At 44.0% G+C, this 16,163-nt stretch overlaps 1 protein-coding gene across 2 annotated transcripts in view; it reads right to left on the bottom strand.

Annotated features, from left to right (window-relative positions):
* Nucleotides 1–16,163, bottom strand: part of LOC129706456 (uncharacterized protein C7orf57-like) — an 86,060-nt gene that overhangs the window by 52,487 nt on the left and 17,410 nt on the right. For both annotated transcript variants that reach the window (XM_055650782.1, XM_055650774.1), the window contains exon 2: nt 11,513–11,707. In XM_055650782.1, coding sequence (XP_055506757.1) covers nt 11,513–11,707 — 195 coding nt within the window. The remainder of the gene's footprint in view (nt 1–11,512; nt 11,708–16,163) is intronic.

Below are 16,163 nucleotides of genomic sequence, written 5' to 3'. Positions count from 1 at the left end.
AATTTGTGTGTTCATATGTGCTGGTAGCACATCTGTAAAAGCATGTGGTGGCATTAGAAAGGTACAGTAATGTATCAAGAAGTTACCAGATCTGACGAAGACCAAGGAAAATTTAGAATGACAAGTTATTTTCTTTAGAAAAGATGAGACTGAGAGCAGCATTAATTATGATCTATAAAATAATGGAAAGTCTAAATGGAGGTCAAGACACAGGCTACAGATTCAAACTAATTCGTAGAAAAATTAGTTGAGGAGATTTTACTTTGCACCTAGTGATTGGTGAGAGTTGGGAAATGACTGCCTGAAGGAATGTCAGAAACCCGAGTAGCATTTAAAAAGAAGAACCTATAATGGCACAGAGAGAGAGGGATTAACGTGTTTTGCAGCCAATATAGAAATGATGGGTCAAATGGTCTCCCTCTGTACCATAAATCTCTGTACCCATAAGTTTTCACATATTGGAGTGCATCCTGACTTTACTCCTAAATGACTTGACGTTCATTTTTGGATTATATTTAGTAATCAAAGACTCCTCGACCAATGCAAACAGTTTTCTGTTCAAGTTTTTTCTTAATATCTTGAATACATCAACCATATAATCCATTAACCTTCACGGAATATAACACTAGCTTCAATAAGTAATTTAACCCAGAGAACATGCATGATACTGGGAGAACTAAATTGTGGTATTTCCAAAACCAATAGATCCATATTGATGATAGACACAAAAAGCTGGAGTAACTCAGCAGGACTGGCAGCACCTCTGGAGAGAAGAAATAGGTGACTTTTCGGGTTGAGACCCTTCTTCAGACTGGGTCATAGCCTGAAGAAGGGTCTTGACCCAAAACATCACCCATTCCTTCTCTCCAGAGATGCTACCTGCCCCGCTGAGTTCAGCACTTTTTGTCAATCTTCTATGCAAACCAGCATCTGCAGTTCCTTCCTACACAGATCCTTATTAATGTTTAATGCTCAGGATTAACCATTCTGTGGTTTAATCAGGGTCTTCCATAGCTGTAATCCCTTGAATTATACTCTTCGACAAAATCTATTCCAGATCAACAAGGAGGAAGCCCATTTTGGATTTAGTAATGAACCAATTTATCGTCTTTTACTCGTTAGCTTTGGTGTGTGCCCATCTCTGATTAATTTTTTTCTTCGTTTTTCTTTTTCATGGCATGCAGTTCTCTTCCTCTGTTGTACATTTTGATGAATGGTAATTATTTAATAAGTTGACCATTTATTTATTTTCATATCCCATTTTCTAAAGCCTTCATTAACCTAAACATTAATTTCCATAAAATGTATAAAATAAGTTTGCAGTTGATTCTGCAGTAACATTCCAATAATCCAGCAGGCATGAGACTTTGATGATGCCACACTGACAGATTTTCAGGACTGTTGGATGACATTCCTATTAATTTCGTAATGCGCTTGTAATTATTTTTCCTTTAAAGATGTAACATGTTATTTAAATGAATTTTACAGTGAACCTGTAAACAGAGGTCCAGATGAGTTACAGGGCAATGTGAGAAGCAAAAATTCTAACGTTTCTCAACTGCTACACACTTCAATTATTTAAAAAAAAAATCTACTTAAAGTCTTCAGTGCCTGATTACCTCTGGTTACATCCTCTGTCATCATTAAAGTAATTTCAAACATAATTAATACAACATCTTCCCCTCTAGTTTTAGAGACAGTGTCATATGAGCATGAAATTCTAAAAGGAGCCAGTTTTCACCACATCACTCCTTTAGCCATATACTCCTTCTTCCCCTTATATTCTTTCACCAAGTCCATTTATACATGACTTAGGTTAATTTTATAGATGAGAACACACTGTTCCTAGCTCCTGTTACTCTTGAAAGGAATCATCTTGCTTTCAATTCCGCTGCTCCCAGAGAATAGATTCTCCCTTTCTCTCGTCAACATCCTTTCAAACTGATGAAATCTATCTTTCATCCTGATACCATTCCCTCTGGGATTTTCAAACCTACTTACAAAGGATGCTGCTTGTCCTCCTTAATTATTAAGTTCCATTATAACCACCACATTGTGCTTCTTTCCTTTATCTCCCCTTTATATACCAATGTCCATTCTAAAATGGCATGGTTATTATTCTGGCTGCCCTTTCAACAGATAAGCAGTTTAGTTTGGTTTATCATTGTAACATGTACAGAGGTGCAGTGAAAAGCTTTTGTTTGTGTGCTACCCAGTCAAAGAAAAAGCTGTACATAATTACAATAAAGCTGTCCACAGTGTACAAAGGATAAAGGATATGACATTTAGTGCAAGATAAAGTTCAATTAAAGATAGTTAGTTCAAAGATTTTCAAACTTCTGTACCTCTTGCCTGATGGAAGAGGGAAGGAAAGGGAGTGACTGGGGCGAGAATGGTCCTTGATTATGCTAGTGGCCTTGCCAAGGCAGTGTGAAGTGCAGATGGTGTGAATGGACGGGAGGTTGGTTTGCGTGATGGTCTGGGCTACGTCCACAACTCTGAATTTTCTTGCAGTCTTGGATGGAACTATTCCCAAAACATGCTGTGATGTGTAGGATGGAACTGCAGATGCAGATTTATACCGAAGATACAAAGAACCGGAGCAACTCAGCGGGTCTATATCCTGATAAAATACTTTCTTTGGTGCAGTTGTAGATGTTACTGAGGGGTGTTGGGAACATGTGGAACTTCCTATGCCTTCTAAGGAACTAGAGTGTGCTTTCTTGGCCATAGCTTTGATGAGGCTGGTCATCAAATCAAGATGGGCAACTCGGAGCCGCTGCCATTGGAGTCGTCCTGGTCAGAGAGAGAGTCTGCAGATGGGCTCATAGAAAAATAGAAAATAGGTGCAGGAGGAGGAGGCCATTCGGCCATTCGAGCCAGCACCGCCATTCATTGTGATCATGGTCCCCTATCAATAACCCGTGCCTGCCTTCTCCCCATATCCCTTGACTCCACTAGCTCCTAGAGCTCAATCTAACTTTCTCTTAAATCCATCCAGTGATTTGGCCTCCATTGCCCTCTGTGGCAGGGAATTCCACAAATTCACAACTCTCTGGGTGAAACGTTTTTTCTCACCTCAGTCTTAAATGACCTCCCCTTTATTCCAAGACTGTGGCCCCTGGTTCTGGACGCGCCAAACATTGGGAACATTTTTCCTGCATCTAGCTTGTCCAGTCCTTTTATAATTGTATATGTTTCTATAAGATTCCCCCTCATCCTTCTAAACTCCAGTGAATACAAGCCTAGTCTTTTCAATCTTTCCTCATATGACAGTCCTTGCCATCCCAGGGATCAATCTCGTGAACCTATACTGCACTGCCTCAATCACAAGGATGTCCTTCCTCAAATTAGGAGACCAAAACTGTACACAATACTCCAGATGCGGTCTCACCAGAGCCCTATACAACTGCAGAAGAACCTCTCTACTCCTATACTGAAATCCTCTTGTTATGAAGGTCAACATTCCATTAGCTTTCTTCACTGCCCTCTGTACCTGCACGCCAACTTTCAGTGACCGGTGTACAAGGACGCCCAGGTCTCGCTGTACCTCCCCCTTACCTCACCTAACCCCATTGAGATAATAATCTGCCCCCTTGTTTTTGCCACCAAAGTGCATAACCTCACATTTATCTATATTATACTGCCACACATCTGCCTCCCCCCCCGGCCCGGTCTCTCTCGCCACACCCCGTTCCCCCACTGAAAAATGACAACAAACAAGTCTGACTCATTCTATACTCACTGAATCTATAGCGCTTTGTTCGATTTTTATTTATAGCATTCGACCTTTGACAAATCCCATGATTCCTTGTGTTTTTCAGAATACCGAACTTGCTTACTGTTTGTACTGAAATTGTGACTAATCAATGCGTAGACTAGGTTACCGTTTAACCGAACATTTGTGCTCAATCTACCTGGGTCTAATAATAATAACAATAAATTTTATTTATGGGCGCCTTTCAAGAGTCTCAAGGACACCTTACAAAAATTTAGCAAGTAGAGGAAAAACATGTATGCGGAATGAAATAAATAGTAGAGACATGACTAGTACACAAATTAAAGACAGAATTCAATTCAAAACACAATATGAGGCAATTAATGAACAGATGAAAAGGGAGGGGGACGTGGGGCTAAGGATAGGCAGAGGTGAAGAGATGGGTCTTGAGGTGGGACTGGAAGATGGTGAGGGACACGGAATTGCGGATCAGTTGGGGGAGGGAGTTCCAGAGCCTGGGAGCTGCCCTGGAGAAGGCCCTGTCCCCAAAACTGTGGAGATTGGATTTGTGGATGGAGAGGAGACCGGCTGATGTGGATCTGAGGGACCGTGAGGGTTGGTAGGGGGTGAGGAGATCAGTGAGATATGGGGGGGCCAGATGGTGGAGGGCTTTGTAGGTGAGGACCAGGATTTTGTAGGTGATCCGGTGGGAGATGGGAAGCCAGTGAAGTTGTTTGAGGACTGGAGTGATGTGATGCCAGGATTTGGTGTGGGTGATGAGTCGGGCAGCTGCGTTCTGGACCAGTTGGAGTCGGTTGATGTAGGTGGAGCTGATGCCAAGGAGAAGTGAGTTGCAGTAGCCCAGTCGGGAGGAGATGAAGGCATGGATGAGTCTTTCAGCAGCGGGAGGTGTGAGAGAGGGTCTGAGTTTGGCGATGTTGCGGAGATGAAAGAAGGAGGTTTTAATGACATGGCGGATGTGAGGCTCAAGGGAGAGGGTGGAATCAAAGATCACGCCAAGGTTGCGGGCCTGGGGAGATGGGGAGACAGTGGTGCCGTCGATGGTGAGAGTGGGGTTATTGATTTTGCTGAGTGTGGATTTGGAGCCTATGAGGAGGAATTCTGTTTTATCGCTGTTGAGTTTGAGGAAGTTATGTTGCATCCAGGTTTTTATAGTTGACAAACAGGAGTTGATATGGGAGAGGGGGGGGGTTGTGGGGGGATTTGGTGCCGAGGTAGATCTGGGTGTCATCGGCGTAACAGTGGAAGTCCAGGTTGAAGTGGCGGAGTATCTGACCAAGGGGGAGGATGTAGATGATGAAGAGGAGGGGGCCGAGTACGGAGCCTTGGGGAATGCCTTGAGTGACTGTGGCTGTAGCAGAGGTGTGGTTGTGGAGAGAGATGAAGTGGGATCTGTTGGAAAGGTAGGAACAGAGCCAGCTGAGTGCAGAACTGTGCAGGGTCTGTTTGATCACTTGGTTGAAAAGCTTTTTAACCCCTTCCCTTTCCCAAAATGACCTTTCTGGCCTGGGCCTCCTCCATTGCCAGGGTGCGGCCTCATGCAAGCTGGAGCAATAGCACCTCATATACCGCTTGGGTAGCTTACAATCCAACGGTATGTACAATGAATTCTCCAATTTTAGGCACCTAGCCTGTCATCACCCTATCTGTTCTGCTTCTATCCCACCCCCCTCTCCCTTTCCTGTACCTCACCTGGATACACACTCATTTTTCCCTTTTCCCTTCCTCTGGCTTCACACCTGTACTTGCTAGACTTTGTTCTGCTCCACCACTCTTCCAGGTTTCCTCCCCACCAATGCAGTCAGTATGAATGAATGTCCCAGTCCGAAATGTTACTTTATCCATTCTCCAGAGATACTGCCTGACCCGCTGAGTTATTCCAGCACTGTCTTTTTCTGAATGTTAAACATGCAAATGACTGTATAATCAAGATCAAATATGGTATTCGGCAATTGCCATTAAAGTTAATTCCTTAATTAATTAACAACAATGTCTTAGTAGCTGACACCACCTAATTTCCCCCTTTAACCAAAATAACCTATTGTGAGTCCACAGGAAGATAATTGATTCTCATTAGCAAGATTTAGAAATACAAATGCAGCATAGGTACTCCTTGTATTTCATCTACACACTTGAACATTTTTAGACTGCCAATGTTCTTCTTTTGTATTTCATGATAACTCCTGGTTTGCTCCAGACAGGTAATTCAATGGTCAGTGCAGACATTCAACAGATAACTATGGTCATCTGATCTTACAAAATATCCATTATTTCACCTTGGTTAATCTTTTCATGAAACATCATAGATGTAAAGTGGTTAATTTTCTGTAGGGTCTTCCATAAGAAAGCATTTCAACAACAACTGCAATTGAAAAAGAGAAGTGCAGGCAGGACATGGGTGAGGAGGGTTTCACTGGCAGAAGGGTGGAGTAAATGGCAACGTGCTAAGAGGTGGAAAGAAGGTAAAAAGGTGTCAGATAAGCAGAGGAAGAGGAAGAATGAAATGTAAAGCTGGACAAAGGAGATATGGGTGGAAGAGAAGAAGGGGATGAGTGAAAGAGGAAGGATACAAGAGCAATGAGGGTACACAAAAAAATAATGCTGGAGAAACTCAGAGGGTGCAGCAGCATCTATGGAGCGAAGGAAATAGGGAACGTTTCGGGCCGAATCCCTTCTTCAGACTGATGGGGGGTGTGGGGGTCGGGGAGAAGAAAGGAAAAAGGAAAAAGGAGGAAGAGGAGCCCGAGGGCTGAGGGAGAGATAGAAAGGGGAGGAGACAGCAAAGGCTAACAAAATTGGGAGAATTCAATGTTCATGCCCCCAGGATGCAGACTCCCTAAGCGGAATATGAGGTGCTGTTCCTCTAATTTCCGGTGTTGCTCACTCTGGCCATGGAGGAGACCCAGAACAGAGAGGTCGGATACGGAATGGGAGGGGGAGTTGAAGTGCTGAGCCACCGGGAGGTCAGGTTGGTTATTGTGGACCGAGTGAAGGTGTTTGGCGAAACGATCGCCAAGCCACCGCTTGGTCTCACCGATGTAAATCAGCTGACATCTAGAGCAGCGGATGCAGTAGATGAGGTTGGAGGAGATACAGGTGAACCAATGTCGCACCTGGAACGACTTCTTGGGTGCTTGAATGGAGTCGAGGGGGTAGGTAAAGCGACAAGTGTTGCATCTCTCGCGGTTGCAAGGGAAAGTGCCCGGGGAGGGGGTGGTACGGGATGGAAGGGAAGAATTGACAAGGGTGTTACGGAGGGAGCGGTCTTTGCGGAAGGCAGACATGGGGGGAGATGGGAAGATGTGGCGAGTGGTGGGGTCACATTGGAGGTGGCAAAACTGACAGAGGATTACTTGTTGTATGTGACGGCTGATGGGGTGAAAGGTGAGGACTAGGGGGACTCTGCCCTTGTTGTGAGTGGGGGGATGGGGAGTGAGAGCAGTGTTGCGGGATATGGGAGACCCTGGTGCGAGCCTCATCTATGGTGGAGGAGGGGAACCTCCGTTCCTTGAAGAATTAGGACATTTCAGATGCCCTGGTGTGGAACGCCTCATCCTGGGAAATGAGGGACTCAGGAATAGGAGATAGACGCAAAAAGCTGGAGTAATTCAGCGGGACAGGAAGCATTTCTGAAGAGAAGGAGTGGGTGACGTTTCGGGTCGAGACCCTTCTTCAGATTGAAAGTCACGGGAAAGGGAAACAAGAGTTATAGACAATGATGCAGAGAGATACAGAACAATGAATGAAAGATATGCAAAGAAGGAATAGAGATGTACGAAGAGGGGAACGGACTTCGTGGGAGGGGGGCGTGGATTTTGGTTCTACATTTTTCCATTCATCTAACTTCACATACTGTAGGGACCAAAGCACTATTGGCACTGAAATTAAGATCATATACCATTCTCAGTATCAAACAATCTACTGGAGGAACTCGGATGATCGAGAAGCATCTGAGCGGGGAAGGAATTGTCGACATTTCCAGTCAAAGCCCCAAAGGGTTTTGAATCACAGCATTGACATTTCCTCTGCTCCTCCTCCCCCACCTGTCGCTGGCACTTGACCTGTGGAGTTTCTCCAGCACATTGTTTCTCCAGATTCCAGCATCTGCAATCCCTTGTGTCTCTCGGAGTTGTGCATATTAAGTTTCCCCAGCTCCTTGCTTCACAGATTGTTGATGTACTGAAGCTACATCTCAAAAATGCATAAGCATCTATATGATTGAAAAGCAATGCATCATAATTCCTTGATCCTCTGCATTTTACACAAAGATTTCTGTTTTCACATTCTAGTGGGAACAAAAAAAATTACCTTGGTGTCAATGGATCAATTCTGCCATCTGCTGGCTGAGAAATTTACATGCAGTTCTATCACAATCCTACATTTTCGGTCTGATACTATTTTGTCAGCAAAATACAGTGCTGGAAGAACTCAGCGGGATGGGATGGAATGGACAGGCAATATGTCAGGTTGAACCCCTTCTTCAGACTGAAGAGTCTGAAGAAGAGTCCTGACCTGAAAAGTCACCTGTTGTTTCCCTCCCCAAATACTACCTGACCCGCTGAATTCCTCCTGCACTTTCTGCTTTGCTCTATTTTTTGTTTCTCTCTTTGCCAAATGCTGACTCACTGCAGATGCTTGTGTAACCCAAAAAGAATGCTCATCCGCACTGTTCCTTTGAGTGACATGTTGGGATTCACCAGCTGGTGATATCAGCCTGCCCAATTCTATGTGCAGCAGGCAATTCATTTAGACTGTCCTGCTTTATCGCTAAGGCAGCACAGATTAGATAGTTTCTCGGAAAAACAAAATGGACATCTAACAAAGAAAATGCAGTAAAGTAAACAATAATTTGAATAACTAATTATGTGCATACACACATTGTCAGGAATACAAAATATGTGCCTTTTTTGAAACTTTTAATTAATAGACAAATGTAGATGCTTGGAAATTGAATGGCCCACAACCATATTTTTGTATGCTACAGTTTTAATGTTTTTTTTTTAATTCAGAAAATCAAGTGATTATTGTAAGCGACAGAAATGCACAATTTTCCTTCCGGATCCTTCTTGCACGTGACTCCTTGGAGGAACGTTTGTTTTATTTGTACACGTTCTGCTAATAAGCGAGTTTGGTATTCGGAATGCGCATGCCCAGGTCATGAGTCACTCGCGATAAACATTCTCGGTGGCTGTGCTGCTGCGTGGGTGCAGACCTGCGTTTCGTCCGTGGTCGAGATCGGACCCAGGTCTCCAGCGCTGCTGAGTTGCTGCTGGGCCGTCCCCGTCCCTGTCTGGGGACCCGGGCTTGCAGCTCGTATCTGCCTGTCCCGCTGGGTTGACCAGCGACCAGCGGCCCTGGACTGGCGGGGCGTCGGCCCGTTGCAGTGGTGGCCCGGGCTTGCAGCCGACGCGCGGAAGAAGCGCTAGCTCCACTGCTCCGGGCCGGAGTCCCGTCAGTCCAGGGCTGGCCTTTAACCCGGCGGGATAGGCATAGTTCAGCTGGAGTTGACGCTTCTTCTCCGCGCTGGCTGTGGGCCTGGGCCGCCGCTGCCACTGGTCGGTGTCCCGTCAGTCCGGGGTCGTCCCAGGCGTCTCCGGCCGCCCCCGGACGGGAATGGGCGCTCGGGGACGGTCCATGGCAGTTCAGCGGCGTTTGCAATCCTGACTGCGGATGGGGAGCGGGTCTGTGAGCATGCGGTGGCACGGTTGCCGGGGGGGTTTATCGCGAATGACCTTTCGCAAATCCCATGATTCCTTGCATTTTTCAGAATACCGAACTCGCTTATTGGCGAATTCAGTTCTTCACAGATTTAGATAAAACTGGAAACCTCTTTGTTCACATGATCACATTAATCTCTGGGATTTTTACTCAGGCAGATGCAGGTCTTCACAACACATATCACACCCCTGCCATCAAAAACATCTCCCATATTTGTGGCTGTAACCTATCCCCCTCCCTACTATCTTCACCCACTTGCCCATCGTTACCCAAACCCCCATGCAAAAAAAATTGGCGAGCCTCAATGACCACCACTAGCTAACGTGTGACCCAACCTGACCCTCCTCCTACTCACCAATGTGCTAACCTGACTTCCGTCATCAACCCTGACCACGATTCCCCACATTACTACAATCCCCACCCATTGTTGCAGTAAAACTTTACTCTGATCCATCTACCTTCTGATTGTTCAATAACATTATTTTAATTTCTGCCTCCCCCATTCCCCCCTCTCTACTCTGCTTCTCTCACCCACTTCACTACCGATTTCTGAACAAACACGTTTTCCTTTGCATCTTCTACCATGACAAACCGCAAAAGAAAGAACTTTGATTTTATAAGCTACCAACATACTATACCTAGTTCATCCTTGAACTGGCCATCATTCAATTGCTTTTAAATTTCTACGGCATAGATGTTTAATGCATGGGCAGCAGAGGAACAACATGCTCATTGAAAATGACTTCAAGTATGAGGACCATATAAGACAAACGTTTAGTTGCAGGAGATGCAGGTCAGGAGTCAACTCTTATATTTACACACCTAAGGTGCATGGAACTGGCTAACTAATTGGTGGCAGGCACCTCAACATCAATCTGCAAAGAAGCAAACTTCACCTCTCATTGATTTGCCCCGATAAGATTAGAAACTCATGAAATGTGGTTCATCGTCACATCCTCTAAGTACCAAATGCTTTGAAACATGATGTCACATGAGTTTATATATCAAATTTGGTTACCATTAGTTGCCTCATGTAAACTTTAACACATTCTCTCAAATCTTTAAAATAAATAATTCTCCTTCGTGAATAATGTTGCTTCATTAAAGTGGGGTAGAGTTCTAGTCATATTTGGAAACATAGAAACATAGAAAATAGGTGCAGCCTGCACCACCATTCAATATGGTCATGGCTGATCATCCAACTCAGTATCCTGTACCTGCCTTCTCTCCATACCCCCTGATCCCTTTAGCCACAAGGGCCACATCTAACTCCCTCTTAAATATAGCCAATGAACAGGCCTCAACTACCTTCTGCGGCAGAGAATTCCAGAGATTCACCACTCTCTGTGTGAAAAAAGTTTTCCTCATCTCTGTCCTAAAAGATTTCCCCCTTATCCTTAAACTGTGACCCCTTGTTCTGGACTTCCCCAACATCTGGAACAATCTTCCTGCATCTAGCCTGTCCGACCCCTTAAGAATTTTGTAAGTTTCTATAAGATCCCCCCTCAATCTTCTAAATTCTAGCGAGTACAAACCGAGTCTATCCAGTCTTTCTTCATATGAAAGTAAGGGAGAACGAGCTCTCGAGGCTATTTACACATGCAATATCTTTAACAAATTGAGTTTCACATAAATTATTTGTATAATTAGGGAATTACGTATATAATTTAGAATTATGTACATAGTTTATTGACAACAATGAACCTACTATATAATTATTAGGATCACAAGCTTTTTGTATACAGATTAAAAATATTGCAAAATACAACCAATGGTGAAATATTAAATTCTCAGAATGAATAAATAAAATTCAATATTTTGTATTTTTAGAATTGGCGAATGCAATTTGTCACAACTTTAGAAAACGTTTCATCAATCTTCACATACTGAATTAGCATACAATGGCTCTTCACCAAATGATGTGTGAAGAATCTAAGAATCATCATGAAGTTCCAACCATGAAAATACAATAAATGAAGTACAGCCCTGCAGCCATCTCACAAGCAGGTTAAACAATTACAGTTACACTTTTTAAAAAATGGCTTCCCTTCTTACCTGGCCTGCCTCCTTGTTTGGCCAACTTTACATAGTCCGAATCGGTTTCCCTAATCCACAGTTTGCGACCATCAACACTGGCCTCCTTGTGAGGCTCCACACGTTCATTCAAACCTGGGATCTGGGAAGTGGGTGGAAGCTGCACTTGGCTCTTTTCACTTTTGTTTGGTTTCTGAGGAACATGGTAAAACCAATCTACAAAAGACAAAGGGCATTACAAGGTTGTGGTGATGTTGTCAGAATTCTTCTTTAACTCATTTATTACACACTTAAAACAACTTCATAAATAGCTTTACCAGATGGGTATACATAGTGATGTTAGGTTAACCAACCACAATGGAAGGATAAGTTTGGTATTTTGGCCATGAATCACGTTGATTTTATGTACATAAAAGTAATTATTTTCCAATCAGGTTTTATTCTGGAGAGGCTATCCTGCTTAATTGGAATAAGTTGATGTAGTTTCCATTTTGTTTGCTTTTTAAAGAAGACTAGATCAAGTCAGACCCGTTGAGTCCCTGTCACATGGGATGCCTAGTCCCCCAACGCAACCCGTTCCCCAAAGCAATATTCGACCACTCACCCATAGCCCCCACGGGAAGCCTGGACCCCCAACACAACCCGTTCCCCAAGGCAATATTCCACCATTTAGTAAACTTAAAAATGTGATAACTTATGAAATATAACTTGTGAAATCTGAACAAAACTTGATACAAACAACCGTTGGGTCCCAGTCACACGGGAGGCCTGGTTCCCCAATGCAACCCGTCCCCCCAACGCAATATTCCACCATTCAACCATATCCCCCATGGGAGGCCTGGTCCCCCAATGCAGCCCATTCCCCAAGGACCAGGACTAAGTGTTCTATGATGGCAACATTGTTGCAAATGTCAGATGGAGGACTGTGAGATCCCATTGTGATGTCATAGCTGCAACTGCCAGCACTGAAGTGTTGAAGTGACTATCAAAGTGGATTTAGTAAACTTAAAAATGTGATAGCTTGTGAAATATATCAATCTGAACAAAACTTGATACAAACAACCACAGGTCAATGGTGAATAAAGTGGCGCAAAATAAATTGTACTATTGTGTACAGTTTTGGCATAGTTCCTTGAGATCGCACGCACGCACGCAGACAGACAAACGTCCAAACAAGACGAGAGTTTTAATAATAGATAGATGGATAGATAATGCTGAGAAACATTGACATTGTATAATTAACTGTTTGCTGTGGAATGTACTATCAGGGTTGGTACACCAACTCATCAATCGCTGTTGCATTGAAAATAAGTATCCCATTATTAAAATGTTATTGCAATAATTATTCTACATCATTCTATAATGATACCCTGTCAATTTTGAAACAATCTTGTTATTGTTCTAACCATCACTCAGTTCACAGCACCCTACCCTTCTGAAATTATGAATTCAAGCTTCATGCCTTGAACATAAAATACAGGTCGCCACCCACCATGTTTGAAGGCGGTGTTGCACTCTTTCTGCTGACACCCTTCAGGTATTACACTTACCTTCTGAAGACGACAACAACAATTCTCATGGCACTATTAGAAGAAGAATAGGGGAGTTTTTTGTGATGTAAAATTCATTCCTGAATGAACACTACTGAACCAGGTCCTAATAATGATTAAATTCCCATTTTGTAGGACCCATTTACGCTGATCACTTGAAAATGTTGCTACAATATCTGCTGTGAAATAATTACTCGCTTTAACCATATAACAATTACAGCACGGAAACAGGCCATCTCGGCCCTACAAGTCCGTGCCGAACAACTTTTTTCCCTTAGTCCCACCTGCCTGCACTCATACCATAACCCTCCATTCCCTTCTCATCCATATGCCTATCCAATTTATTTTTAAATGATACCAACGAACCTGCCTCCACCACTTCCACTGTAAGCTCATTCCACACCGCTACCACTCTCTGAATAAAGAAGTTCCCCCTCATGTTACCCCTAAACCGCTGTCCCTTAATTCTGAAGTCATGTCCTCTTGTTTGAATCTTCCCTATTCTCAAAGGGAAAAGCTGATCCACATCAACTCTGTCTATCCTTCTCATCATTTTAAAGACCTCTATCAAGTCCCCCCTTAACCTTCTGGGCTCCAGAGAATAAAGACCTAACTTATTCAACCTTTCTCTGTAACTTAGTTGTTGAAACCCAGGCAACATTCTAGTAAATCTCCTCTGTACTCTCTCTATTTTGTTGACATCCTTCCTATAATTGGGCGACCAAATTTGTACACCATACTCCAGATTTGGTCTCACCAATGCCTTGTACAATTTTAACATTACCCCTATACTCAATGCTCTGATTTATAAAGGCTAGCATACTAAAAGCTTTCTTTACCACCCTATCTATATGAGATTCCATCTTCAAGGAACTATGCACGGTTATTCCCAGATCCCTCTGTTCAACTGTATTCTTCAATTCCCTACCATTTATCATGTACGTCCTATTTTGATTTGTCCTGCCAAGGTGCAGCACCTCACATTTATCAGCATTAAACTCCCTGCCATCTGTCAGCCCATTCTTTAACTTATATTAATTGAAACTTTGAAAAGATAAATGAGACTACAACATTTTGTAGTGATAAAGTGATCAACAGGTCCTTGTACATGAAACACAACATGATAGCATGAAGGTATAGCAAGACTTTAGGTATGCTATTGGAATGTTGGCCTTCATTCCAGTGGATGTAGAATTTCACAATAGAGATGGTGCTGGTGTGAGCCACATATATGGATTATGTGCAGGCAGATGTGAGTGGATCTTGGCATTATGTGCAGTACAGACATTGTGGTCCCAATCACCTGTTCTTGCACTGAAAAACAAGAAGTGATCTTGTTGAAACATGTGAGATTTTGAGAAGGATTAACATGGTAGATGCCAAGAGGTTGTTTTCCCGAGTCGGAGTATCTTGAACTAAGTGGCACAGAGGTTAAGATAGGATTAGCAACGATCCTATGAAATGAAATGACAACATGGCCTTCTCCTGCTCGTGTTTCTTATGTTCCTATTTATAGGGATTGGATAGTGCAGCTTTCTGATAATGGCTGTGCAGGTGCGTGTGGACATGTTACGACACTGTCCATTCTACCAAACAGTTGGAGTCCTGCTTCAATCATTCATAAGACATTGCACAGTCAGCAGCCCATTATTTTCAAATTTCTCAGATGCGAGCACATTTGTAAGATCAGCAGTTTAGTTTAGTTCAGTGTTGTCTAGAGATACAGCACGGAAACAAGCCTTTCGGTCCACCAAGTCCACACTGACCAGTGATCCCTGCACATTAGTACTATCTTACACTAAGGACAACTTTTACTTTTACATTGACACCAAGCCAATTAACCTACAAACCTGTATGTCTTTGGAGTGTGGGAGGAAACCGAAGTTCTCAGAGAAAACCCATGCAGGTCCATGGGGAGAACGTACAAACTCTATACAGACAAGCACCCGCAGCCAGGATCGAACCCGGGTCACTGGCGCTGTGTAAGGCAGCAACTCTACCGCTGTGTCACCGTGCATTCTAAAAATCCATGTGAACATGATGGTAAGGCATCTTCCTAATGATGCAGGTATTCTGGTGAAAAGCCTCACCAGACTAATTTTAGGTGGACAATAGACAATAGACAATAGGTGCAGGAGATTTAAGACTGAAAATGGATATTTTCATTTTTTTTTAGTAACCAAAGTTATCAACGTATAATTTTCTGTATGTTGGAGACCAAAATATAGTGGTACAGCTGGTACACTTGTATTGTACTTCCGGTGGCGCTGGTGCCAGCAGCCTCCACCTACAGCCCGGTATCTTTTTGTTTTTTTGTTTATTTAGTTATGTTAAAGTGTGTTTTTTTGTGTTTTTTTGGTGTTTTTATGTGGGGGAAGAGGGCACGGTGCGGGGGATACCGTCCTTCAGCCGCTTCCTGGTGAGGACGCGACTATTATTCGAGTCGCATCCTCGCCCCCCCCCCCCCCTTCCCCCCACAGCGGCCTACCTACCTGGATTGGCGCGGCCTTTCCTGCCGGGATCGACCGGAGCTCCAGCAGCGGCGGGACAGCGCTGAAACATCGCGGGGCTGGCGATGCCTTACCGGGGGTCGCCGTCTGGAGCCCGGAGTGCTGGACCTGCTGCACCAACATCCTGGAGCTGCGGTTTACGGAGCTCCCAACGCGGGCGGCGCTGATGGACAGCGCGGGGTCCTGCGACTCTGCCCGGCTCGGCCTGTGGACTCAGGAGCTGCGGACTCCAGCAGCGTGAGGCGGCTGATCAGGAGGTCCGGGCCGCTGAGGAGGAGGATGCTCACCGTCGGGGTTCGGCGTCGGCGTTCCACCAGCCCGGCGTGAGGGCCTGAACATCGGGCCACCCGGGGCGGCGACTGCGGGTGCTCGGAAGGCCCCGACCACGGATGAACACGGAGGGGAGGCTGGCTGGACTATGGTGCCTTCCTCACCTTGGTGCTATTTATGTTATGTTGTGTCGTGGACTTTCTGTGTTTGTGCTTTTAAAAAATTTTTAATTCAATTTCAATTTTATTTTTAATATGTTTTATTATTTATTTATTATTTATTTTTATTATTTTTTTGTGATTTTTATATGATACTGCCTGTAAGGGAAATTCATTTCGTTGT

This window comes from Leucoraja erinacea, chromosome 2, assembly GCF_028641065.1.
Source record: "Leucoraja erinacea ecotype New England chromosome 2, Leri_hhj_1, whole genome shotgun sequence".
In the NCBI taxonomy this organism is placed as follows: domain Eukaryota; kingdom Metazoa; phylum Chordata; class Chondrichthyes; order Rajiformes; family Rajidae; genus Leucoraja; species Leucoraja erinaceus.
Note: the sequence above shows the minus strand (reverse complement) of the source record. Positions and strands in the feature narration are given on the sequence as shown.